This window comes from Polyodon spathula, chromosome 18 (assembly GCF_017654505.1).
Source record: "Polyodon spathula isolate WHYD16114869_AA chromosome 18, ASM1765450v1, whole genome shotgun sequence".
In the NCBI taxonomy this organism is placed as follows: domain Eukaryota; kingdom Metazoa; phylum Chordata; class Actinopteri; order Acipenseriformes; family Polyodontidae; genus Polyodon; species Polyodon spathula.
Genome location: NC_054551.1, coordinates 7850911 through 7878632, shown reverse-complemented (window position 1 = coordinate 7878632; position 27722 = coordinate 7850911). Strand labels below are relative to the sequence as shown.

Genomic DNA, 27722 nt, shown 5'->3' with positions numbered 1-27722 from the left:
AAAGACATTCCTGTAATCATTAGTTTTGTTCCTTTACAATACCAATTTTAGCTCCATTGCTGTTGCCACCATGAACTCAAGCTTCAACTCATTTATAGGCACAACATACATTTGTAAGAAACATAAAGTGAATGTCCTGTAAGCGTGTTTCCTGGTCTTAACCTCTGAAGCCCTGAGTTTAAGAACGTACAATATGTTTGGTAGGGTTAGGCATTCTGGATTCATTTTCATGCACAGACACACACACACACACACACATGTATATATATATATACACACCAGAAGATGAAATTGGGATTGGGTGTGTTGATCTGAATCCAGCACTCGGTCCCAGTGAATAATAATGCATTACATTGATGAACTGCTACATGACAAGGATAACTGATCTGCTATTAGCACAGGTTCCAACACCCCTTGTCAGACAAGCCCGATATAGCCGGCTTAATGATAAACATACTCACCCCTCTCAGACGCTGGGGCCAGATCAATAAAGCTTCTGCATTTCTCACCTGAGAAAACACAAAGCAACACAAATATAAAAGGTGTGCACGATGTGAAAACACCACATTATTTAGGATCTTCTTGTATCCTTATGTTTCAACCCCACTCCTCCTTGATTTCTGAAGCTCATTGGAGTTTATTTCGAGGCATCTTTGATTATGACCTGGTGCAATGGTTTCAGTAGCATTAATTATAATTAGAGCTTCTGATTTTCGGTTTTAACCGAGAAAACCCAATAAAGCACTCCCTGCACAAAAAAAAAAAAAAATGAAATCAGTGGACAGCCAATAAACACCGGAAAACTGTGGTAATGGTTAATCAATTCATGATGACTTTACCCTTTTCCCATTAAAAAAAAAACTTACTACAAAAATAATATTAAATACATTTCCCAGTGCGTTCTGAATACTTTAAACCCCGCCCCGACTCTTGAGTGACAGCGCATTCCCACATTTCTACTGGAGACTCCGCTTGCGAGATTTAAAACGAGGTTACAATCAGGATGGAGGCTTGTTAGTGGGATTTAAAGCTGTATTACAGTTAAGATACAGAGGATTTAAAACAGAATTGTGGCCAAATGTACAAAAATGCCTACACACAAAAAACCCAGAAGAATGTGCCTGTGACCATAGGGATTTCATTGAGGAAGACAGAAAGGAAAGAATGTACAACTTAAGTGTGCCAGTACTGTTGAGTTACTACTATACATGTTTTAACCAAAAAAAAAAAAAAAAACGCTCAAGCATTTTGGAAAGTAACCGGAAACACTAATTTCATACAGTATATCAAAAACGAAAGCCCCGAAAAAAACGATTTACATAAAACTAAAAAATAGCTCAAAATAAGCACTGAAAAATACAATTAATAAAACCCTAAAATCAGAAGCCCTAATTATAATATTATCAAATGGTATGTAAGGCAAGAAAATGTTGGAGTATTTAGGAAAATACTACTACTAATAAGGGTTATGTTATCAACAATAAAACTAATATGACTACTACTACTAATATTAATACAAAGTGTACTTTATTAATGTTGTACATCAGCAAGCAAAGTCCATGTAATGCAACAAAATAAATGTAATTTATATGTATTTTTCTAATTGCTACAGTATACCAGCCCACACAAAACTGGCTCTTTTCATTTACCCAGAAAAATATCGTCCCGGTCTTTATTGGGAATGAAGTTTTGCAAGGATGTAATCCACTGCTGCTAATACCCTAATCATGGGATCATCACAATTTGAAAACATGATTGTGAAGGGCAATCATGTGCTTTAAATGCAAATTATTTAGGTTGTGTGGATAGCTTATAGAGTGATATCAGTAACGTTATCTACCAGTCTTGTATGTCTTTTTCAACTGGAGTAGGAAATTACCAAGTTTCAAACAACATACTCAACATATGAAATATGAGGTCAAATGGCAGTCTAATGATTGATACAGACATGCATGGATTATTTAGTGACTGTTTATTAACATGTAACTACATTTAACAGCAAATGACTAGTTGCATATTAATTAAATATTTATTTATGACACTCAGAATAAAGCATTACAATTGTTTCCTTGTAGGGAAGATAGTTGGGGGCTAGGGGGTTTTGCAGACAAGAACTCCCAGGCACTGGTAAACACAGCCTAGCTCACATTTTCAGTTCTTAACTAAATTATGAGTGGTGACATTCTGAGCGCACTGAATAATTGGCCATTTTTTTTTCGTGTTTTTGCAGGGTTATAGAGGTGAGTTGCTAGCGACATGGAGACAGAGAGTGGAGTGTAACATTGCAATTCCTTCTCGGCTTCTTCAGGGCTGACACATCTGTGCTTACCTCGATCATGGTTCAGCACACAGAGCTCATTACTTTGTTTAGCAGGATGCCTTGTTTGTACAGAGAGCAGACACCATCATAATTTTTTTTTTATAAAAAAACAATAAAGAAAACTTTAAGAACAAAAACTGTTTACATTCCTTCTGATTAACTTTTTCTTTTCTGTAATGAATTGTGGAACTCCCTGACTACCTGAACCCGTCATAAATTTAACCTGAATCTCTCACCCCTAAAACTTTTTTCAACTCTATATGAGGCTTTTCTGAAGTGCCTGATTTTTTTAACTACTTTTGACCTGTGTTCCTAAAAATTGTTTTTCATTGACAACATATTAAATATTATCAGTTTTATATGATTAATTGATGAAGAGTAAAAAAAACCCACCATATATAAAAGAGCAGTAATATTGTATTTTAAACTTCTCTGCTTAGACAAAGATTACAGGTCTCATAAACAGAACTGAAACTGCAGATTCAACTATTGTAAGAAAGATATTTAATTAAAAAAGTTAAATGAATTTTAATGTTTAATGTCAACTTATAGAGTAAACTGCAATTGACAGAGAATCAATAAAGAAGAACAATTATTGAATACTTTGAGAATTTGAAATGCAAGCAGTTATTTGGGGTAATGTTGTGAAATGAATAAAAATGGAATTATCTTTTATGAAAAATAAACATTGGATTGTTCTAATTTTGTTAAACATATAAATGAACCCAGAGCTATCAGACAACAAATTACTAGCAAGCCCTTAAATTAAATGCCTTGGTTGTTTATGTTTGGTTTGGTAACTTTATCAGGTGCATTTTTTCTTTCTGAAAAAAACACGCTAATGAAAATTAAGATTAAAGAGCCCAAAATGAATCTATTCCTATAATGTAATTAATATGTAAACCTGCCACTGTTGAGATCAATTGAATATAGCCTATTGTCCCCAAACTAAAAAAATTCTATGTGCTCTTTATTTTTGGGGGGGGTAAAAAAAAATGACTTATTTGTGATCCCACAGTACTGAAATCTTTAGTGGCTCTGCCTTGTTGCATCCAGTGCTCTTATATCACTAATATTCTCAAAGAAATGTACTTGCTCTGAGCTATCAGAATGAAGGAATACATTCTAAAGAAAATTAATGGATTTAATTAATTTATGAAGGCTGAAAGCCTTCAAGCTGTGCACATGGGATTAGTCTCAGTTTATTGGAGGGATTAAGGCAGAATCAGACAGAATTAAGTGTAGATTTGGAATTTACTTTTTTTTTTTTTTTTTTTTTTACAGCATATCTTGCACTCTAAGTTCTTGAGCACATCTGTTCTTCCAGGAGAGCAACGGAGGACTCCAGACATCAGATACATCAGAGGCTGAGCTGGGATTGGAAACCTGCATCTCCCTGGTCCTCAGCATGGGTGCCAGGTAAATCAGCAGTTTAATCGTGAACCATGTAAAGGTAATGAGTGACATGCTGGATTTAATTCTGGAAGTTTAACTTTCTCTCCTAATGTGCCGATTGCGTCATAAAAAAATATTGTTGAACATAAAGATTGTTACAGCAAAATAAGTCTTTTTAAATCACATTGCTTCTAAAGTATAACCCAAACAGGACACATATAAATTACACATTAGAAATCATCTGTTTTACAATGTAAATTTTTATGTAGAATATATATATTATATATATATATATATATATATATATATATAGATATATATATATATCTATATATATCTAGAACTATATATATATATGTGTGTGTGTGTGTGTGTGTGTGTGTGTGTGTGTAAGCGATCAGGGTTTGACAGCACTGGTTGTAAAACTGGCAACACACTCGATCATAAAGTACTCAGCTGCTACATATTTCCATTTTCCCATCCAGATATATGTGTTATTAATGCATGGGAGTGTTCTACCTTAGAGTACATTAACATTTTGACATTTTGTGTTTGATATTGTGATATTAATAATGTGCAATTTCTACCATTGCACAGTAGGAACACAAATGTTCTATTTGTGTGTCAGTCAAAAAGTTAAAATAGTCTTGTAGTAGTTGCATGTATAGGACCCATAATGTCAACAGCATGGTTTTCAAGCCAAGAAACACCCTCCTTTGTTATCAAAACTGTCAGAAAACTTATCATCCAACCAAAATGTTTTAAATATGTCACTGATCTACAGCAGGTACTGCCTTGGGTTTCACTGTATATTCGCTATGCCTCACATCATGTCATACTCAAATCAGATAACTGATTAAAAGGTAACAATTCTGGCTGCCATTGTAATGATGGAACACTAACTATGAAATCTTAGTATTGATTCCCTCTAAATAAAAACTTTAGTGAGACTGACACCTCCATTTCCTAGCACTTCCCTGTATCTCAGTGTGCAACACAGACAGCTAAAGTGTGAAACTAATACTGTAGAATATGGAATAGCAACACCGGCTATAATTCAAAACTTGTCAGATGCAGACAGCTCTATTTATAACATCATTTTCAGTCTGCCCTGCTCTTTAAAATGAGTGCACCATTTGCTATTACCAAATTTAAACTTACAGCTTAAAAAATATTTTACTTTACTAACTAATTAATCAACATCTTCAGGCTCTGAATGAAGTTTATGGCACCTCCATAGATATACTTTATAATGGATATGACCTGACTTGCCATACTTTTGACTTCATCTAGGCACAGGTTACATTTTGTATGAACTGGACAATGGTTAACAGGAACTAGAGAGAGAATTGTTATCAATAATGCTGTCTGTTTCCCAGAACTAATGGTTTGGATTGAGGCAAGAGTTACAGTAGGACAATAAAAGGAAATAATACAAATAGATGAAAGAAACCTAATGGAGTAGAATAGAGATTCACCTAGTTAGTAATATTATTTACTACAGTCATAATGCAAGCTGTTCAGTGAACTTTCCCACTGTTATTAATAATGAGCTATAAAATACAATTAATACATGCCTTTAAATAATAGATCCTCTAAAAAGGTGTAACCAAATTTCATATTTTATATATTTGTCATGATAAACCAGAGCACCCAACTATGGGCAACTGGTACAGCCTTATTGTACTCCTATATCACCACCAATATGGAGTAATTGTAATTGTAGAATGATATGGATGTATTGTCATTGTAAAGGATAGTAACATACAGAATACAATATAGGAAATACAGAATCATAATTCTACTTTCATGTAATTTCATAATGCTATAGTTGTTTAGCATTAAAAAGCTTTAAAAAGTAAAACAATAAAAGCTAAGGCAATGACAGTTTAATATTATATATATATATATATAATATATTATATATCTATATATATTATATATATATATATACTAATTATATATATATATAAAGCTGCAAAATAGCTGGCTCTTTGATATAATATATATATATATATATATATATATATATATATATATATATATATATATATATATATATATATATATATTATTAGTATAAGTAGAAAAAAAATTATGTATTTTTTTAGATAACATTTTTCCTTTTTATAAAAAGTATCACAGATTTCAATTTAATTGAAACTGCGTGTGTTGTAGTTATACTAGCAGGTCTTGGGTGTACACAAAAAAATGACAGCACACCAGCAGAAACAGGAGAGATTATTAGTGTTCAAAGGCACCATTTATTTTACTTGTCAGGGTAACTTCCAGCGCTCCAATTTCAATCACAGACATGAGCAGTGGCATTTGTGTGTAGTAGATTTCTAACTGACAATCACCAAATACTGAATGATCTGTGGCAAGCTGCAAATGGTATCGCACTGGTGTAAAATAATATTTATTGACAATCTGTGTGCGACTGCACAAGGACCGCTATGCAATATTTGCTCCAAATTCATTTTGTTACCTTTGCTGGGGGGAAAACTACGATTGCATGTTTTGTGTTGAGGCCATGTAATTCTATCTGATGCCTCTGCACATGATGTTGCATATCTATTGGGGATTAGAAGCAAACTGTTAGGGTACAGATTCAAGTAGAGTTCTTCCTTTTTCTTTCTTTTCTATTTCACCTCTCGCGGTATACCAGCCTAATCCGCATAGGAGGCTAAAGTTCTGTGCTGAATTGTGTCTGAACTATATTTTCTATTGAATTAATTTCAAGTAAGCATTAATTTAGGACACATTCAAAACTCATACTGTATCTAAGCTTATTCAGGGCTAACTAACGTCAGTCTCAGGGTTGTAAGCATTTATTATATTTTACTTTAATAGAATTTAATAGCCAGTCGTGCACTTGTTTGTATGTAATTACATGAGAGTTATAAAAACTTATTATAAAGTCTGCCTCAGATTTAAACAACCCATTTTACATGTTTTCCTATGCTATTCATGCCGATTTAGGATTTTGGATTTCATAATAAGTGTGCCAGCAAGTTTTAAAGGCTCTAAGGGAATGGGAGTTGGCTTTGACTTGGCTGTGTGAACCAAAGTGTAATTACTGTAAGGTCGGCAATTTTGAAATAAACCTTAATATGCATTTATTCATGACAACAGAATCCTAGTAGCCGTGCATTACCTATGGCTTTGGCAGACCTGAGTGAATTGAGTGATTGTTAAAATATACAGTAACTCCAGCACAAAGATAAAGGGCAGGCCAGTGACACTGCTTCTACTGTCAATAAGAGGTGTGAAAATCTATCAGAAGGTTTGATTATCACTAATATAAGATCACTTTTAATGAGTTCAGAAACCTCTGCAAGCCTTTCTAGACAGAATTATGTATTCTGCTTAATAAAGATCTGGTTGTTTCCCTGATGAAGGTCGGAAGATTGTTACCTTGACAACTCCCTCCATTCTGTCTGTGTTTCTCTTGGGTAATAAGACAACAAAGGAAAAGCTGTATGTTTTATTTATTTGGAATTCTTTTTTTCAACTCCAACAAATGTGTTTCATTCTGACCCCAATGGAATTTCCATTTCCTATATTACCTATAGTGGAATGAAAGCAAAAAAAAAATAATAATAACAATCAATTTACCAGTATTTATTATTTTCTTGCTGTCCATCCTTGTGCCATTCCAGACCAGGGATGTGTGGAGTCAGCTATTACCAGAAACGCTAGCACGTTTTACCATGTAGACAGGTAATTAATTTTATTTATATTTATGCTGACGAGTACACTAACACATAGCATGACAAAAAGAGAGGGGTGATAGTTAATTTCTGAAACCCTGTCATGGAAACTCAGGACTTTTCTTTTGGCTTTGTAACTTGGCCCCTTTGTACAGTTGCTATGAAAGGTGGAGGCAACAGGATCTGAGGAACACTACACCACAGTCATTGTAGCACTTAATTATAATTGTCACTGGCTAATGCCATTGGAGCTGTCTTTAATTTTGTGACAGCACTAATAAACATATAATAGCATTCTATTATAATTAATTTACCTTTGCTATTTTAAATCATCCTGAGATACTAAACTTAAATTAAGGGTGTTTTTCAACACTACTTTAACTGTAACAAATAACCAATCAGCTCTACAAGTTTATAAGGCAAAGAGTCAAACCCATACAACATCAGTGTTGCAATGAATGGATAGAAGTTCCATGTACTGTAGCAGCTGGTACAGCAATGATTTCTTAACATGCTTGAAAATGTTCTACAAGAACAGATGTCATTAGTGGAAGCTGAGACCTTTATTTAGTTTCTAGGACTGCTGAAGTACACAATACATCTGAAATCCAGTGTTGGTAGGGTTGATTCACAGAGCAGATATTTGTAGAGATTGCTAATTTCCTCACCTGTGTAATATTGTATGGCAAGCTAAAGCAGTTTCAAAGTCTGTTTCAATAAATATACTCCCTATAGTATTTCTTCTGGTTGTCAATTTATCAATCTATCTGTTGTAGATTGCTGTTGTTCTTTAAACCCTAATGTGCTGGCCCTTTTGGCAATCTGCCTTATCAGTTTATTTCAGTTCTTTACATTGATGTCATTTATTCACATCTAATAAAGATTGATCCACTTATACAAATGGCAATTATGTATAGCTATAGCATGTCAAATGTCATTTAAGATTAGAAATAAATCAGGACCATAAAATGCATACAGTGGTTTGTGTCTTTATCACTTAAGGTAATTTTTAGAAAGTTATGGGACAGATTTTTTTTTTTTTTCAAATGATTTGGAAATGTTATTTATAAACTATTACTGAGACTCAGAGTAAAAAATTCTCTTGGCTTTTTTGGAGAGTGGAGTTGGATGATTTCCTCGCCACTCAAGAACCTCTGCTTTCTGAGGGCCATCAGTATACACTGCCTAACATCCCATGGAAGGCATGTGGCTGATGTAATTTCTCACCATGCATTGTTTTTCTATTACCTGCTTTATTCTGCTGTACAAAAAAAATCTCCCGGTCTTCTGTGGATAAAACTTGAAATCTGCATGCCATTGTTGTTTGTTTTGGTGTTGCCTTTGTTTTGTTGTGTTCATGCACTGGTGGTAGAGTTTGGGTTTAAAAATGGAGGTTAGCAGTTTTATCCTGAAACTTATTATACACAGACAATCTTATTATACACAGGTCTCAAGCCACCACCCACATTTATAGAAAAATGATCGTTCACCATGTATTAATGGCAATAATTCCTCTATATATATTTTCCTTCTTCTCTGTCTTTGTAACTTGGTACTGAGTCACATGTTGCTCATTAGTAAGAGCACTGGGGACACAGCTTTCCTTCCATTTTTCTCACTTTTGATATCTTTATTGGTTTAACTGTCTAATTTAAGACCTTTTTTTACCCATCAGCCCACACATCTCTCACTGTACTCACACGTGTATTTATGGCAACAAACGCAGTACGTTTGCAAACAGTTATTGGGGGCAAGAGCAGCATCTGGTTTAAAAAATTCATCAAACCTCTTCATGTAATCCTTATTAAAAACACACTTTTTCTTTCTCCCTCCCTTCTCATCTCTGTATCTGTAGTACAGTATGCAAAGACTCATTACACAGCTACATAAAGATTAGGGAACATGTCTCCAGTCTCTTTGGAAATTCCTGTTTCTCCACGCACCCCCTTAAACGATTTAGGATGCCAATTTTTTATTGCGATTGTAACAATTTACTGCATGTCAAAAGTATTACATTTTTAAAACTCTTTACTCCAAACCTTCATTAATAAGATTTATTTTTAGAAAGAAAAATCTAACTATAAAAGTTACTAAACCAGAAACAAAAACGCAACAGAAATGTAATTCAGGGGCTTTGTATTTATTTTTAAGGCATTTAAAAAAATTGCATTTTATCCTTTCAAGAAATACTGCACTAAAAATAATGAACAGTTAACAGCTTTGGCAGTTTTATGCATTCATGCTTACAGTGTACACTGTTAAAGCTTTAGAAAGGAATATTACACCCAATAAACTAACAAGACACAAGTAAATAACTCAGACCTATTTTAGGGACTTGGAAGCAGCTTCTTACTTTTTGAAACTTATGGGACATTATCCTTTAATACCAGAATTCTAAAATATTCAATGAACAGAATTAATATCCTTCATGATTTCTCCCATATAGCAATACATTGTGATGGAACACCTTTTCATTTTCATTGCTGTTTAATCACCCCTGACTTGCTTGTCCACTCTCAATTAACCACACTGGAACTCTTTCACCTTGCCTTTATAGGTAAAATATTAAACGCTATGCCTTCCCTTGGATATAAGGCTTGATTAAATTGAAATGCAATTTCCTTTACTAAATTGTGTTTTGGAAATATTTTAAGGACAATGGGGGATGGGTGACAGATTTCAAGGAACTGTCCACAAACATCCCTGTTCGGATGGAACTGACTCACTTTCAGGTGACAAACATGCATGATTTACGGCATTTATAGTGTTGACATTTTAAAAGAAAGCCAAAAAAATGTTTTATGAATGAATAGGTTAGCAGTCCGATTTATCACTTTACAGAATGTGGGTTTTCAAAGAAGGGTATTGCCTCTGTTCCTGTGTTGCGTTTCTCAAGCAGAAGGTAACTTTAATCAAGTTGCTAAAACATTTTGTAAAGCTGTTTTTATTTGACCACCATGCTGTTGGTTTATATGCATAAATTAATTAGATAGAAACTGCAGTCAGTGCATCTGGTATGGAGAGACTGGCCAGTATGTTTTGATGTTTGCATTTTTATTAATTTATTTAATAACAACACTGCTGAAAAGGTTAGAAAAATAATTTTGGGACACCATTATAAAATATGTGTATTATCCTTGAGAAATCATTGCAGGAACATTAGCATATCACTTTATTACCTAAAAGTGTAACACATTGATTTAGGAAATGTATAGGATTGTGAAACCATTGGACTGTAGCTGCCTTTGTGCTATCATTTCACCCAATTTCATAGCCATTGCTATTGTAGTGCCACTTGATAGCCATTGAAGGATCCAATTCAAAAAGAGTTTTTTTTTTTTTTTTGACAAATATAAATCAATGATATGGTAATGATGAAAAAATTCTATTCATCCATTTTCACCCTGTTTCTCGTATGATTTTATCATCTTCCCAAAATGCATTGAAGCTTGGGGTTGTATCTACCTCTTATACTATAACCCAAGTTTTTTTAGTGAAATTCCACAGAATAGATTTTTTTTTCCAAGATATTAACAATCTATCTCAAATTCTGGTTACTAAACTGAAGAGACAAGGAGTACAATATGCCTGTGGCCATGAGAACAGTCTATTTTAATCATGAAATAATAAAATAAATAAATAAATGCATATTACATTCCCCTAGTAATGCAGTAAATAAAAAAATGCAATCGGAGTAACATGGAAATTCATATTCAGCGGTTTTGCTGGGCTAGTTCTATGTAAAGATGACACAAGGAATGTCCCGAGGTGCTAATTTAATTTTGGATTTGTTACGAATAACCAGAAGTGGTCATACATCAACCAAGAAGTGTATTTAAACAGGTAACTCATTCACACTCTCTTTGAAATAAAAGCGATAATGAATGTCATGGGACTTGCTGAATATCTAGTACTGTATATATCTGCGTTATTTTTTCTTCACAGTTAAATTGTCTTCAAGGGATCGCTCATTGCTGAGAAGGGTTTAATTTCCTCTGTTGTGTTTAATGCAAAACTAGGAATTCCTGTTTCCAAAGTAGCTCCTGTTCAAGAGGATACTTAACCCATTAAGTGCCATTGTCCATATTTGAGGACAGGTCACTTTGAAATTTTTTGGTGCCTTTTTTGCTGGCATCTGTCTACCTGTTATTAAAATGTTCTCTAACTAGATTGTCATGATAACTTACTTTAATTTTAAGTTTAATTGTAACATATCAAATTACAGCTTGTGTTTTTTTCAAAGGAAAATCTATTTGGTTTAATGGGTTAATAATGCTGTAATTCAAATGGAATTGTGTATAAAGGAACATCCAATTCCTGATTGAATCTCTATGGAGTAACTCTCTATTCATGGTGCATTCCACAATTTACAGCAAAGGCTTAATCATTGTGAATTCACACAGTAGTGGTGGACAGGCACCGACATGGGAACCTAAACTGGTTGTGAGATGCTTCTGCTTTGAAATCACTTTTTGATTTTATTTTTCTATGTCCAGTTAATTCAGTTATTTTCAAGAATGTTTTACAGATCACTGCACTCACTAGACAAATAGCAGTTTGTAACAGAGACATTTGTGGTTATGATAGAACATCTGACTGAAATATTTATGCCTGGTCTTTCTGTGTTTGACTCAACTTCAGGAGTAAGGAGCACACACTGTGGCTACCTGTGGTGCTGAAGCTAGCTGAAGATGTTTTATAAAATGCACAATATAACTTACGTTTATCACTGTGAACAATTCTAAATTATCAAAATGTAAGACGAGCAAAAGTGATAAAGTTCATATATGTTTTGCATTTTTGTGATCATACCTCGCAGCAGGCAGTTAATTATTAGATTCAAAGCCATCACGTTAACTGTAACTGATCCCTTAGACTAAAGTCATTCTTATAACAGTGCAACAAGTGCTGTATGAGATGAAGTGATTGCTGAGATGATTGTTTAGATGAACAGTATACAAATCATTGCTTTTACATTAGGTCCTTACTCGTTGTTTGCCGGAGGATCATATTTTACTGGAGTTCTAATACAGCCAGTCACCCAGCTATACCCACCCCACATCCTTCAACCCCCCTGTCCAGCTCACCGGTCAACATACCAGAGCCACTGCCTTTCACTTTTACTCCAAGCCCTGGTATTCTCAACATTCCTAGACCATTTCTTAGCTACCCCCAGATAAAGGGTACTTGCCGATTGTTTTACCAGTTTTATCCAACTGGAACATTAGTGTGCTCTTCATCTAATACAAACTTATATCACCAGATCTTTCCAGTGGCTTAATGTTAATGCTGATTATTACTATTCGCACTTATCAGGAACAATCACCTTTGTCCCATAGCAGAACTTTTTTTTAATAGGGTATTATACATATGCATATCAGTCTTCTCTTTTCAAATGCAGCAAACTTTTTTTTTTTCACCCCACTTACCCTAATAACAGATGGGTATCATACAGTTTTGATATTAAGCACAATGAAATAATTCAATTAGAACCACCAATGGGACCAAGCACAGTGGTTTCAATGTGAACCTTATTCAAAATACTGCTCAAACGCAGTCGACTTAATATTATCTGTATTCAAGCTACTCTAATGGTAGGATTTTATTTCTAAAGTGTTTGTGTGGCTAAATACAATCAGGTAGAATAACCCTTACCTCCACCGTTGATGTTTTCCTCACAGGAATACCAGATGCCTGTGTGGAAATGCCTGAACAGAAACCTGTCATCTCCGGTCTCCCAGCTGTAGTGCACTTGGTTCTGGTTGGTGTCATTCCCGCTGTAGCTAATGCAGTTGTGCTTCCTGTCCTTGCTGCAGTTTGGCTTGGGGACCCTCTGTGTCCCCTCGCACCAGTAAGTGGTGATGAAAGCAGTGGTGGAAAAAAAGAGAGCTACCAGATTCAAACTGACAGCCAAGAGGGCTCTACATTTCCGAGTGGTCTTCATTGTCCCTGAAACTCTTGACCACAGATAAACAAAACTCAAGAAATAAAAACTTGAAATAAATATCCCCTCCCTGATCCCAAAAACAGCAAAAAATAAATAAATTAAATGAGAACACCAAAGCTAAACATGACTTTCTACTTGTAAGCTACTACATGTCAATCCAATACTGAAGAAACACAGTCATTTTATTATCACACCTCATTCTGCACACAAATCCCCCTAACTTGAGCACTGGTGAGCCGAGCACAGAATCACAGAGTGCCTGTGTGCTCTGCTTCCTCCTTGTTAAGTTGCCTTGAGTAGAAGTCAAGTCCTGATGCCTGCCGCTCTCTGCTCTCTCTCTCTCTCTCTCTCTCTCTCTCTCTCTCTCTCTCTCTCTCTCTCTCTCTCTGTCTCTCTCTCTCTCCTCTCCGAACTTGTATTGACAGCAACACACATGCTCTGTCTTAAATAGCTCTGTTAGTAAATGAGCATCAGCTTGCATTAGACAGACGGTACAGCGGGGGGCAGTGAACCTCCTTGGAGAGACACCTCAGGTAGCTGCTTCGCAATGTCGTGTTGGAGGATTTTCCAGTCTCTTGCCCTTGCATGGATTACACATACACTTGGAGGCGTGTTTGCTTGCTTTCAGGTTTCACTGTGGGTATTATTATTATTATTACTATTATTACAAATATTATTAGATTTTTGTAAGTAAAGGAAAACTTGAAGCTTTATTATGTGCAATCCTCTTGTTGACTATGAAATCTTTTTTTTTTTTTTTTTTTTTTTTTTTAACTATCAAGTGCATCAATTGGACCAACTACCTTCTTCCCACAGATTTAAATCAATATAACATTTTTATTTGGTTGTAAAATAACTAAAACATAATTGTTGAAATATGTAAAGTTGCATTTGTTGTGGTGTCACATAAATAGGAATGGCATTTTAATTACCACACCTATGAACTATGACAAATCAAAGTAGGCTGAAATACATTGATATGGAGTAAGCCTCCATCCATGATGCGGGTATAATAGCAGCTCTGTGATTGTTCACGTAATACTGCTGAACAGACTGAATTCATGTTAGATTTGAGATTTATTTTTTGTTAAACTGTCCAGTTAATGTTTATTTCAAACCACTTCACACATAAATAACCCAGCTGCGCCTCTCGCTCTGTCGGCTGTCCATCTCGCTCCGGCGGCTGCACCTCTCACTCCATCGGCTGTGCCTCTCGCTCTGTCAGTTGTCCATCTCACTCCGTCAGCTACACCTCTTGCTTCAGTGTCAGCCACACCACTCTCGGCAGCACACACTGCAGCTCCGAAGGCTCAGGTTCTAGCAGACCCCACTCTTGACTCCATCTCCGGGTATCCTCCTTCATCTTTGCTGTATATCTTTTTTCATTGGGAGTATTATAGATATTGGACAACAGTTATAGAAGTGTTTTATACAGTTATTTTACTACAAGCACTTAAATGTTTAGTATGTACCGAACGTGTATTTCATGGTGAAAATGAAACAAAAACCTTTAGTTAATTCCAAGATACTCGGAAAGAGTTAAGTTACTATGAGAGTTTTGGTTTTAACTATGCTTTCCTCAATGCTTGTAAGAATGTTAATTTAGGTGTAGTTTTATGGTATGTCATAAATACAATCTTATTTGAAAGTCGCCTAACACAGAGTCCAATTGAGGTACGTTAGTCTTCTTCATCGAATTAACCAATCCTATGAGCTTCTCTGATTGGTTATCCTAAATGCACTTAAGCAAGTGTTTGTCCCATTTTCTATGTGCTCTCTCCCATCCAAGAGGTGCTCTCTTATCCATCCAAGACGTGATCACTTCAGAGAACGTGCTCTCCCTTCATCAAAGGTACTCACTACCAACATCCTATGAAGTAGAAGTCACTTCACAGCCTGAGTGAAGTACCCGTTGCTATGGAAACCATCTGGTACATTCTTCCCAGCAATGTGCCTGCCTGCTGGTCAACACCATTAAAGCTGTGCCTCTCCAAAAGAAACGTGAGCGAGATCAAGTACTTTGTTGTAGAAACTGTTGTTTCTCCACTCAAGTAATTGAGTGCACCTTCCGAGATCCATAAGAATTGGGTACTCATGGTCTTGTATCATCAAATGACTGCATCAACTAAAGTATCCTGTTCCTGCTTGCAAGATTGTGGTTCTGTTTGAACTTCCCGCTGTTGACATCACCACAAGACTTCCAGCTGCAACTAACTAATGAGATCAGAGGGGAACAGCACAAAAATGGCACCTGAGTAAAAGCTCTGTATCTAAGCTCTGAGGCGGTTCTTGGTTTTTCACCATTTCCCAACAAATCCTTCTTGATTTGAAATATGGAGATTTAAAATTTATATCATTAAGATACCACTGGGACCATTTGTAAGTATTTCCTTGACTACCTTGACTGCTATTTTTTGTTTTTATTAGTTGTTTTTTGACAGGAAAGAAAAAAGAAAAGTAAAATAAATAAATAAATACATAAATACATAAATACATAAATAAATAAATAAACAAATAATGAGAGAAAATAGCAATGTCAAAGAAAAATAAAGTGAAAATTTCCCAGGCAGTAATGAATAGCGGTGTGAGAGAAGGAAACAAACCTTCAACTCAGGAGGTCTGCATTGCAGATTTGCATAACTATAATTCTGTGCTTGCAAATGATATTGATGTGGCCTCACATATTACAGTAGGTAGATCTGATGTAGAGTGTGCTGGACAGTCACTGCCTGTAACCTCTTATAAGTCACCAACTTCTAAAAGAATGAAAACAACAGCTCAAGACAGGGATATGTCTGAGTCAAACTAGATCTCAAATACTGACATTTTGAGAGCAGTTGGTCTTGGATCCCGGTTTGCCGCAGTTGAGAATCAAATGAAACAAAATTCCTTGTCGATCGCAAATCTATCAAAAAGATTTGATTTTGTTTGTAAAGAAATGAGGGGATTTGGAGTGAAAGTTAATACAACTATTGAGAAAATGGCTGTCCTCAGGAAACAGATCACAGCCACACAAGAAAGATGTTCTGACCTGCAACGCAATGGACGAAGATGGGTTTTGAGCATTTCCTTTTACCCTGAAAAAGAGAACGAAGACACCCAAGCCGAGATAATTGCCCTGATCACAAAGATTTTACCAGAAGACAGAAGTAAGCTGAGGTTTGCGGTGGATACAGTTCATAGGCTAGGCCGACCTCGCAATGAAGGAAGACCACGTCAATCATCATTCAATTTACTATGAGAACATACAAGGATCGTCTCTGGAAACAAGGAACTAGGGGTTCAATTCTCAGAGGATTTAATAAGAGAAGAGAGGCTAGAGCCAGGCTATGGCCACTTGTGGAAAAGGCTCGAAACAAGGGCAAGAGAGCTCACTTCAGGGGCTCTGTTGTTTACATCGATGGAAAAAAGATTGAATCAACTGACATTCAATGATCATATCATCTGACATATCATCAGAGGGACATATATAGATCCAATCATTCTGCAGGTGTGGCAATACTATTTCATAATTTTAAAGGGAAAATAATCAGTTCATTTATGGATTGTAGTGGGCATTGGCTTATAGCTATCGTTCAACTAAATAATAATATATGAATACTGGTCAATATTTATGGTTATAATAATAAAAGGAGCAACTCTTCACTGTTTGGCAATATAGCTATTAAACTGAAATGCTTATTAGCACAGTATCCTAGTGCTGTACCTCTTATACGAGGGGACATGAATGAACCACCTGACGAATGGATGGATCGCTATCCAAATGCCTTTACTACATTTAAACCAAATCCAACCATTAGGTCATTCTGTTCTGATTTAAATATTGAAGACATCTGATGGTGTAAACATCCTAATGACACACAGTATACCTGGTTTTCTCATAACATGATGTTCAAATCTAGATTGGATTATTGGTTAATCGCCAGTCAGTTACTGTATGATAATATAAAAAAGAGATCTACCCGCTTCTCCCTTAATAGATCACAAGGGTGTTCTTTTATGTTTTTCTCAGAATAACCCTTCTGATATTAAATACAAAAACCACTCGAAATTCAATTGCAAACTTCTGGAAATCAATACATTTCGATTATCTACTCAAGAACTAATTATTAAACAATTCTCCTGTTAATAGTTTATTTTCAAATTGGGAATAGTTTAAATTTAAAATAAAGTGTATGTCAATTGAAATAGGAACTGAAAGGAAAAAAAAAAACGCTTAATTATGACATTCAAAGTGCCTCTGCAGAGTTAGTACAATTGGTGTCGAAATCCAATCTTTCAGACTAGGAAAAAAATATGGCCTTGAAGCTGCAATCCAAACTTCACCAGTATTATATGCAGTTGTCCGAGGTTGCATTTGTCAGATCCAGAGCCAGGTGGCTTGAGAATGGTGAAAAAATTATATATATATATATATATATATATATATATATATATATATATATATATATATATATATATATATATATATATATATATATATATTAATTTTAAGATTTGGAGAAGCAAAACATTCAAAAGAATAACATTACAAGTTTAATGATTAATGGAAAAATAACTTGTGATTATACTGAGATATCTGAACGTGTCACTGAATTCTATAGAAAACTTTATACTTCCAATCTGTCTAAAGAAAAGACAGATTTATTTTTTCTGGGCTTAGAAAATGTACCTCACCCTATTGTGGTTGATTGTGATAAAGTGTATTGTGATAAGGAGGTTGGGATGGAGGAGGTCTCTGCAGCAATAATAAAACTTGCATGTGACCTGGCCCTGATGGCCTTCCAATTGAATTATATCAGTGTTTTCAGAATGAATTGTATCAGTGTTTTCAGAATTAATTGGTTCCAGTTTTGTGTAGATTATGGAACTTAATGGTTAGTAAGATTCTTTACCCCCAACTATGAGACAGGTAAAGATGGTAAAGATGTACCGGTTTTGGATAATTGGTGGCCTATTACACTTTTAAATTCAGATTATAAAATTATAACTTTAATTATGTCAAACAGATTGAAACGCACCTTACCCTATTTAATAAATGAAGCTCAGTCAGGTTTTATCTCAGGCAGACATATCATTCATAATGTCCGACTGATTTTTGACATGTTGGATTATGAACATTTGATTTCTTCTGATGCTTATATTTTTTTTCTTAGATTTTTATAAGGCTTTTGATTCTGTAGAGCATTATGTTTTATTTAAAACTTTGGAATATTTTCAATTTGGTAACCAATTCATGAATTATATTAGGATTCTATACAAAGACAGCAATAGCTCAGTTGGCCTGACTAATGGTACGTCACCCAGATTTAATATAATAAGAGGTTCTTTTTGTTTTGGCTGCAGAGACACTCTCCATCTTACTAAGATGCAGTAATTTATTTGAGGGAATTAATATTGGTGATCGTCAATTTCTTATTAGCCAACTTGCCGTTGACACGACTCTTTTCCTGAAAGATAAACAGCAGGTTGCTGGAGCTCTAAATACCCTACACAATTTTAACAGTGCCTCTGGTCTTTGTTTAAATTTAAATATCAAAAAATATCAAAAATCAAAGTTGAAAATATAAAGGTGTGTGATAAAGTTAAATATTTAGGGATATATGTTTGTAAAAATATAAGCCATAGAATCGAGCATAACTTTTCTCACAGAATAAAAAGGGCCTCTCAGATATTTAATATCTGGCTTCAAAGAGATCTCCCTTTACAAGGAAGGGTTTTGTTCTCCAGAGTGGAAGGGATAGACAGATTGGTTTATCCGGATTTAGCGCTTTCTACACCCTCTATATGGTCAGATAAGGTAAATAAAGTCATTTTTAACTTCATATGGAGAAATAAAAATCATAAAATTAAAAAAAAAAAAACACAGAGGCGAGAAGGAGAGAGGAGTGCTACATCGTGCTCATTGAAAGGGTAGGGCTGGCATTTTCCACAGCGCCAGCCCCTACCGCAACATAAGTAATGTCGTCACTGAAGGCTTGGGCGATGAAGATGATGGCTGAGGATGACCCAGAGGCATACCTGGTGGCATTTGAGAGGATGGCTACCACCACATCATGACTGCGGGAGCTCTGGGCAAGCCAACTGGGACCCTGCCTGATCGAGGAGACTCAGGCAGCCTGCCAGGCTATGAGCGACCTCAATGCTGCCAGCTATAACCTGGTCAAACTGGCCATTCTTTGCTGCCTCAACATCACGACAGAGACCCACCAGATATGGCATAGGGTGCTCCGAAGATCCCCGTAGACAAGATCCAGGGTGGTTGCGGAGCGGTTCTGAGACCACATGGTACAGTGGCTGAACCCCGAGAAAAAAAAAATCCTGCAACTGGGGAAAGCAATGGTCATGGAGCAATTCTGTCATGTGGTCGGCGCTGATACCCAAGCCTGGATAAGGCGCCACAACCTCGACTCCCTGGAAGCCACTGTAAAACTGGCGGAGGATTATGATGACTCCCTGGTACCCACCCGGATTGGAATACTGTTGACTACTGCCCTTCAGAGCAGCCGACCCCCAACTTCCTCTCCTCCAACATCACCTGCACCAGCAGTCCCGGGACCCAGACCTCCAATACCGCCGACTCCAATGGGCCCCCTGGCATCCTCTTCATGGAGACCAAGGGTGGCCCCCAGCTGGGGTACAGGTGCTGCCCCTGCCCTGTTGCCATACCCGCAACGGGACAAATACCTAACCACTGTTCCCTCTGTCCTCACAATGTGTTTTAGGTGCAACCAACTGGGACATCTGGCCAGGTCATGCCCCGCTTCCATGGAGTGTGACGTGGCCGCGTGTAATTGGACACCTGAGATAGGTAAGCATGGGGAAAATGGTCGGGAGGGGCCTTGTATGATTGATGTGGTTTTAAGCAATGTGAAAACCCACGCATTAGTGGACACAGGATGTGAACAAACCTTAATTAGAACAGCTCTCTTGGGCAGTGTGTCGTGGTGGCCATGAGGTCAGGTGGCCATCTTCTGTATCCATGGAGACACGACAACATACCCCACACTAAAAGTATATTTATCAGTAGGACTGATAAAACGTCACCTGGTAGTAGGGGTGGTGGAAAGGTTGCCACATCCAGTTATTCTGGGCCAAGACTGGATGAAATTTTAATAATTAACCCTTTGCGGTCCATTTATTCAGCCTCTGTCAGGCACGTCAGGTCCAATTTATTTTCACACGCACTGTTTGTTTTACACGTGCTGTTTAATTTTTTTTTTCCAAGTAAAACCGGTTTAAAGGTCATTGTAATGCTAAGCGGCATCAGTATTGCATCTCCAGCCAAGCCCCACCCCGTGTCCACTGTATTTTTCACATACCTTTTTATAGATGTGCATACTGATAAATCCTCTCCTCATCATTCGTTTTATCACCAAAATCCTCAGTAATGCTATCCAAGTCATTATTTTATTACTATAACATCTCAAAAAGCTCTGCAAATGTCTGTGATATTCTTTGACAGCTGGATGCGGAAGCAGCTACCTCCTTTGTTTATGTCTGCTTATCTCTGTGTGGTGCAGCTGCTAGAGCTATTGCTCAAACGCCCTTTTTTTCAGTTTCATTCGGCTCCTGTTGGTCTCACTCAGCCATTGAATGGTTTTCATCCTGATATGTCGAAATATGTAGCCACATGCCCAGACTGCCAGTGAGTAGCACCGGGTCGAGTGTGCCCCACCCCTTTGGTTCCACTGCTGGTTATCTCCACTCCTTTTGAACGCATTGCAATGGGCATAGTGGGTCCTTTACTACCTTCTGACTCTGGGTATATGCATATATTAGTAGTGCGTGCGTTTTCCAAAACAGAAACTCAATATTTGGGATTTTTAATGGGGAATGGAAGGGTGAGACCCGTAGTCACCAAGATCCAGGCTTTGCTTGATACGGCAATCCCCAAAACCAAGTTCCCACTCGCTTTATTCCCAAGTATAACCACAGTGGTTAACCCCTTAGTTGACCTCACCAAAAAGAGTGCTCCAAATTTAATTAAGTGGTCAGCTGAATGTCAGGGGGCGTAATACTGTTAAGCGTAGACTTTGCCAGGCCCCCACTCTTGTCACACCAGATTTCACCAAGAGATTCATCCTCCACAACAACGCATAGGATGTAAGTTTGGGTGCTGTCTTGTCCCAAAAGGTAGATGGAGTAGAAAAAGTAAAAGGTAGATGGAACACCCGATACTGTACATCAGTAAAAACAAAAAGCTACCTTGGGAACGCAACTACTCCGTAGTTGAAAAGGAGTGTTTTGTCATTAAATGGGCTACTCACTCTTTATGATACTATCTGTGGGATATGTGACGGAAGTATAATGAGTTCTGGTTAGAAATTTCCCTCCCAACCTGTGAGGACATGAAGTAGCGAAAGGGAAAGTCTTTGGGAAGGCTGGCCAGACAGTTCACCTCCAGGGTCTGGAAGTTAGTCAGCCTGGAAGAAGGCGAGACTCCATTGTAGGAACGTATTGACCTGGTGGGTAAACGAGGTAGCAGCTGCAAGCAATAAAAGCAGCTGCAATCATGTGTAAAGCATAAAGGGGCCAGAGAATCAGTAATCTTTTCCTTCACTTGGGTTTGCGCTTGAACCTGGAAGGACTGAGAGAGAGCTGCAGTAGTGACTGCCAGAGAAATAATAAAAGGAGAAACGTAAAAGAATATTCGTGAGTGTTGTGTTTGTATGTATTGTCTGTTAGTAACTGTCTGTGTTTATTGAAACACCAGACAGCTAGCACGTATCCGGAGCTGTTCAGATCCTTATTGCACCAATAGTCACGAAATAACGTTGTTTATCACCCGCCACGAGCACGACCACACGCACCCAGGACTGGTGACCGTGTGCCGTATTATTGTGGGGCAGATATGTCTGTGATTATTGTTTGGGACCTTAACCCTGTTGTTATCTCTGTGCAATACACATCGTTGTCTATTGCCGGGATTTATTATTTGGTCGCCAGACCCGAATTATAATTAAAACCACTTTCCTACCGGATTACAATTGTTTGTGATTACTCCTGCACTGCATCACCTCTACACCTGTTCACAATCACCAGCCACTTTGCCACACACCACTATAAAGTGGTAGCACAAATCTTGTATGGCTAGCTCCTGTCACTACCCCGGGTAACAAAGGACAATTAAAAAAATAAAATAAAGCACTGTCATCTGATGCTGTTGCAAGTCTTGTGAGGAACAATCTGCGTGATTTAAAGGCAGACTCATTTGTGCTGTGTCATGATGAAAATGGCCAGTAATATTTTGCTTTAAAAAGTAATGAACAAACCAAGAATTATAAGAAGTATAAGAAATCAAATACAGAAAAACTGTGCTTTCAATTACAATGTTCAGTTCAACATTTATAAATCACTTTGTTTTTATTAATGAATGCATTTTCGGTTTTATTCTTTTTTAAAGTTAAAAAGTAAAAAAGTTTTTTCTTTTTTTCAATGTAGTTAGATAACCCATTTTATAAGCACAATACGGCACTTCAGGGTGTGTGATATACACAAAGGGGTATGATATTGATCAGCAGTATTGAGTGGGCTTTCGCCCAGTGACTGGTTAAAGTCTGCTGAATACTGCTTATCAATATCATACCTTTCTTTGTCTGAACCTTTCCATTTGTGTTGATTAGCTCACATTGCAGGCATTTAATGCTTTCTTATTGTGCATTAATTCGATCAAGGGGTATTGACAAAATTAGCAAACTGATGAAAATCACTTATTCAACCAAGAATTGGCTGAAGAGTGAAAACAGTGGATTCAATACTCGAATTACCAGTATAAGGATAATGACTTGTGTCTGTGTTTCTGATACTGGTGCTCTTAATATACTTGTTGCTGAAGCTTTGTCAGATTTCACTCTTTTTTTTAATATGTGATAATTAGGACCACCCCCTCCTATCTCCATCGACCATAGATTTCTACCTACTGTGTGGATATCAGTGATACAATTTCAAATAAATTGTGCTGTACCTCCACTAGTAATACATAAATGAGTTTATTGGAAAAACATAACCGGAAGCGTGGAATGCAATTTCATACTTGCTGTTAAATCTCTGAGTGAGTCTGAAAATTATTAAATACCTTGTTCCACCAATGCCATTTGGCTGTATGATTTTATAGCAGAACACTTGCCTGAACAAATATGGCTTTAGTAATGGACTGTCTGAGTCAACAGGCTGAACATGAGAACAGTGACATACCGGTATATTTCACTGCTCTGATGTTCACAAGCTGGGCCTTGAGTCAGAGCTTTGATTTGTGTGTTTTTGAGTTAAGCAGATGTAATTTGACAAATAACGCATTAATTATCAAATAAATGTTGCATCCATATTGATACTGAAGTCATCAATTGCAAACAGTAGATGCAAAACATAAACTGCCAAGAAAAATAAAAAAGCTGAGGGCAGGGAAGTTCTATGGGCAGAGGTAGAATTTCTCTTTACCAAAACATTGATATCCACTAAAACAGAAGAAAAAGACCTGTTAGGTCAAGCAGTATTGTGTATACACCAGCACCTGCAAAAATCGTGAGGGTTATGTGCTTGGAATTCAACTTCAGGCACATTACGTTTATTTTTTGATTACTGTAGTATCCATTTTCAATGTTTGTTATAAATACCTTGAGGTATGATTCTGAGTGTACTCAAGCTACATTGTCGAAGTCATTAAACCTACAGTCTGTGATTGCCAATCAGTTAATCCTAAGGCTTGCTGAGGAGACATCGCGCAATCACAGTTTTGGATTCCAGTAAAGCATGTGAAATTAGTCATAAGGGGAATGAACTGAATGACTTTTCAATGATTTTAGACTTTATCAGACTTAAAAAAAAATGAAGTGATTCGATTACATCTTTGTTCAGGGCTGGGTATTCATGTTATGCCAGGTTGCCCCAGGCAACATGACTTCCATTTAAGATGCACTTGTCACTTTGAAAAGTTATTCTGGAAATAAAATTTACATTTCTGGTGCTAGATCAGCGGTATTTATGAAGATTAATACCATAGCAACAGATTTACAATCGTTTATAGCAACTTGTAAAGCTTCATGGAATCTGCGTCAATATTAACTGAAAGCAAAAAGTAATATCCAGGCAACTGATTTCACTGTGTTCTAATGTATTTACATGCATGTTGTGAGAGAATATCTTAAGTGCCTGTCACAGGGGAGATCTGGGATGACTGTCTGGCGTATGCATGGTGCTGCAGGAAGAGGGCAGCAGCCCCATGGGATCCACCTGTCAGTCATGGCAGTGACACGGAGAGGTGGGGGAACAGGATGTGTGGGCTTTCCCTCTCTGAGTGGCTGCGAGATGGGCCTTGGGGAGATTGCTGGGCCTACAAAATATGCTCTGTTTTTCCCTCAGCTCCGCCCCTAAAATAATTTATTTTAGAAATGGGGAGAAAACTTGGGTAGAACCCCAAACTGAAACAGTCGGGGTAATGTTACCGAGTTCAGCACCTTTGTTTTGTAGTTTTAATTACTGTGTTTTATTTTCTTTTTTTCGTCTTTCATTTTCAATATTCTTTTGAGCACCTGCCAGTTCCCTTGCATTGAACTGTTTACCAAAATTGGCATTCCTGTGGTCCTGTCAACCATTACTGGTATTCAGGCCATGGACAACAGCACCCTCTGTGAGCTAAAATAAATCATTGAAAAAGAAAAAATAAATAAATAAAACTGGTGCGTTGTTTTGCAAATACACTTTTCTGAGGAACTGGTTAACTTAATCTGCACACTGCAATGATGGGAAATGGCTTTCATTGCTGATTGTATACTGGTTGCTCACTTATTACTCTGATGGTAGTAATTGTTGCTAAACAAGTATAATTTAAAGATTAGTACAATGTAAACCACTACCTATGTGTACCAGTAATTTATTTTGTGATTTGCATTTCATTGAGTGCTCACAGGTGAGATTTATTTCTTGGGAACTTCACCACTGAAGAAGAGGTATGTTTTTTTTCTTTTTTTTTTACCTGTGTTAGTAACATAGATATGCCACTCTTTGTGGAAATAATGGAAAAAGAAACAACACACATGGAATCCCTGAAAAAAGGGTCATTATGGCTATATTAAAAAAAATGTGTGGATGTAAGATTTCTCATTTACAGCAAACAAATGGTATAGCCAACTCCAACCCTAATACGTTAGGGACCTTATAATCTACTAGGAACTTTGAACATCTGAAAGCAATCCTGCTTCCAGGACTGTACTTAAAACATGGCACTAAATGTATGCTTCAGACAAAATTGCTGCTATTTGTGTCCTTTTCAGTATACTTGCTGTATAATGTGGAAATATGACACCATTTTGATACCAAATGGTACAGGTTGCAAGAAATAAAGTTGCTTAAGTGCTGGTTCCTTTAACCAACAAGGGTCTGTGGAAAAAGGCTTCTCTCTTTGCTGCTTACCATTTTAATTGAATTCATGAAAAAGATACCATTGTAATAATATAGTTGTATCCTGAAGCTACCCTTATAAAGGTCTATGATTGTAAAAGTGTAGAAACGTGTAATAAAGCATAGTGGAAGCATGACAAACCATACAACAACAAACTTAGCGTTATAAGGAGCTTTTTGTGTGAGACACACCTTGGAGCGTTGTACATATCAAATACAAATCTACTCTAAACACGAAGGCATTAGCTGAAACACTTGACAAAGTTTGAACTCACAATATGTTACAATTTTCAGGGAATAAACAGTCTTTGAAACTTTATGGGAACTATTTCTCAGAGTGCAATGTAATATTAGATAGATACAGATATTGAAAAATAAATCAATATCTAGGCACTTAAATGAACTGTCTGGATTTATGGTTGGTAAATGCTGCTTGCTATTGATCCCATCCCACCGCTGTCAAACTAGATTTAAATGACTAGGTTTATAAAGCAGACAACAAAGAGAATTCATTACAGAATTGTTTGTCCTCTGCATAATCAATATACCACTCAGTGCATTACTTGTTTCAATGTCAAGTCAGTACTACAGTGAGGTTAAAGAGTCTCATTCTAAGAGTAAATATGTTGCCATGGGCAGAGCTTTAAGATTAGCTCAGTAGCTTTAGCGGCTTAGCTTTTTGCGAGGAAGATAGTAGATGGATTCGGGAAGCTTGCTCCAACATACTGCAAGCATATCCAACGTTCATGTTATTGATTCAAACAAGTCTTACCCTAAAACTTTAAATAAACTCCCCAGCCTTTATTTACAATATTTGCCAGTAGCCCCATTACACCTCTCTCTCTCTCTCTCTCTCTCTCTCTCTCTCTCTCTCTCTCTCTCTCTCTCTCTCTCTCTCTCTCTTTATTTTTATTTTTTAGTGTTTGGTTTCCCTTGCTGGTCTTAAATAAGTTGTTTTTTTAGCCATTTTAGCAAAGTCTATTTTTATTTATTTTAATGTTAATGGTTGTAGACAGGCTTTCAAAAGAGCACAGTTATTTGATTTTTTAAAGCAGAAAAGGGCAGGGGTTGTGTTGCTGCAGGAGATGCACATTGAGCAGGAGAATGAGGCGGTTTGGTTGTTAGAATGGGGAGGTCAGTGTATGTTCAGTCACGGCTCCAGCACCAGTGCAGGAGTTGCAGTGTTTTTTAAATCAGACTGGGTGTCAGTGTAAAGCAAGTAGAAGAGATTGAGAAAGGGTGGCTTTTAAAAGTACAGACACAAATAGCTGATTTTAATTTTACTTTCATAAATATTTATGCACCAAATACAGGAAGAGAAAGAACTGTATTGTTTAACAAGTTGAATCAAACCATTTTAAAATATAATAATAATGACTTATTAGTGATTGCGGTTGATTTTAATTGCACAATAGACTTTACAAAGGATAGGAATACTGAGGAGCCACATCCTCAATCCTCAAGAGAGCTGACTGTGGTTTTACAGTCCAGTGACCTGGTTCACGTATAGAGATGTCTGCACCCTCATGCCTGACAGTACACCTGGTCCCAGTCTCGTATCATTCCTAATAGTCTATGGGACCATCATTGCCTGTTACTTAATGTACTTATTCCAACCGAAGGGCATAAATCTTCTTATTGGCATTTTAATATTCATTATTAAAAGACTGCAAATTTGGAAATATTTTAAAGAGTTTTGAACAGTCTGGCAAAAACAAAAGAACAATTGTCAAGACTTAAGGCAGTGGTGGGACATTGGAGAAAAAACTATTTCAATTTTTTTGTCAGCAGTACACCATGGAGGCAACCAGGTCACTGAACAAAGCAGTCAGGGAGCTAGAGAGAGACATTCTAAATTTAGAAAATAATGAAGATCACTTTAATGAGCAAACTTTACAAAAAATAAAATAAAAAATAAATTTGTTGGGCAGCTTGGTGGAGGAGAAGG

The 27722-nt window shown here is 36.7% G+C and overlaps 1 protein-coding gene across 1 annotated transcript in view; it reads right to left on the bottom strand.

The window, feature by feature from the left end:
* The window catches only part of LOC121330520 (germ cell-specific gene 1-like protein), a 34790-nt gene extending 21028 nt beyond the window's left edge, over nt 1-13762 (bottom strand). The window contains exons 1-2 of the mRNA XM_041277095.1: nt 13084-13762; nt 462-509 (exon numbers count right to left, since the gene is read on the bottom strand). Of these exons, the coding sequence (XP_041133029.1) occupies nt 462-509; nt 13084-13372 (337 nt within the window). The 5' untranslated portion in view covers nt 13373-13762. The remainder of the gene's footprint in view (nt 1-461; nt 510-13083) is intronic.
* Nucleotides 13763-27722: the final 13960 nt, after the last annotated feature.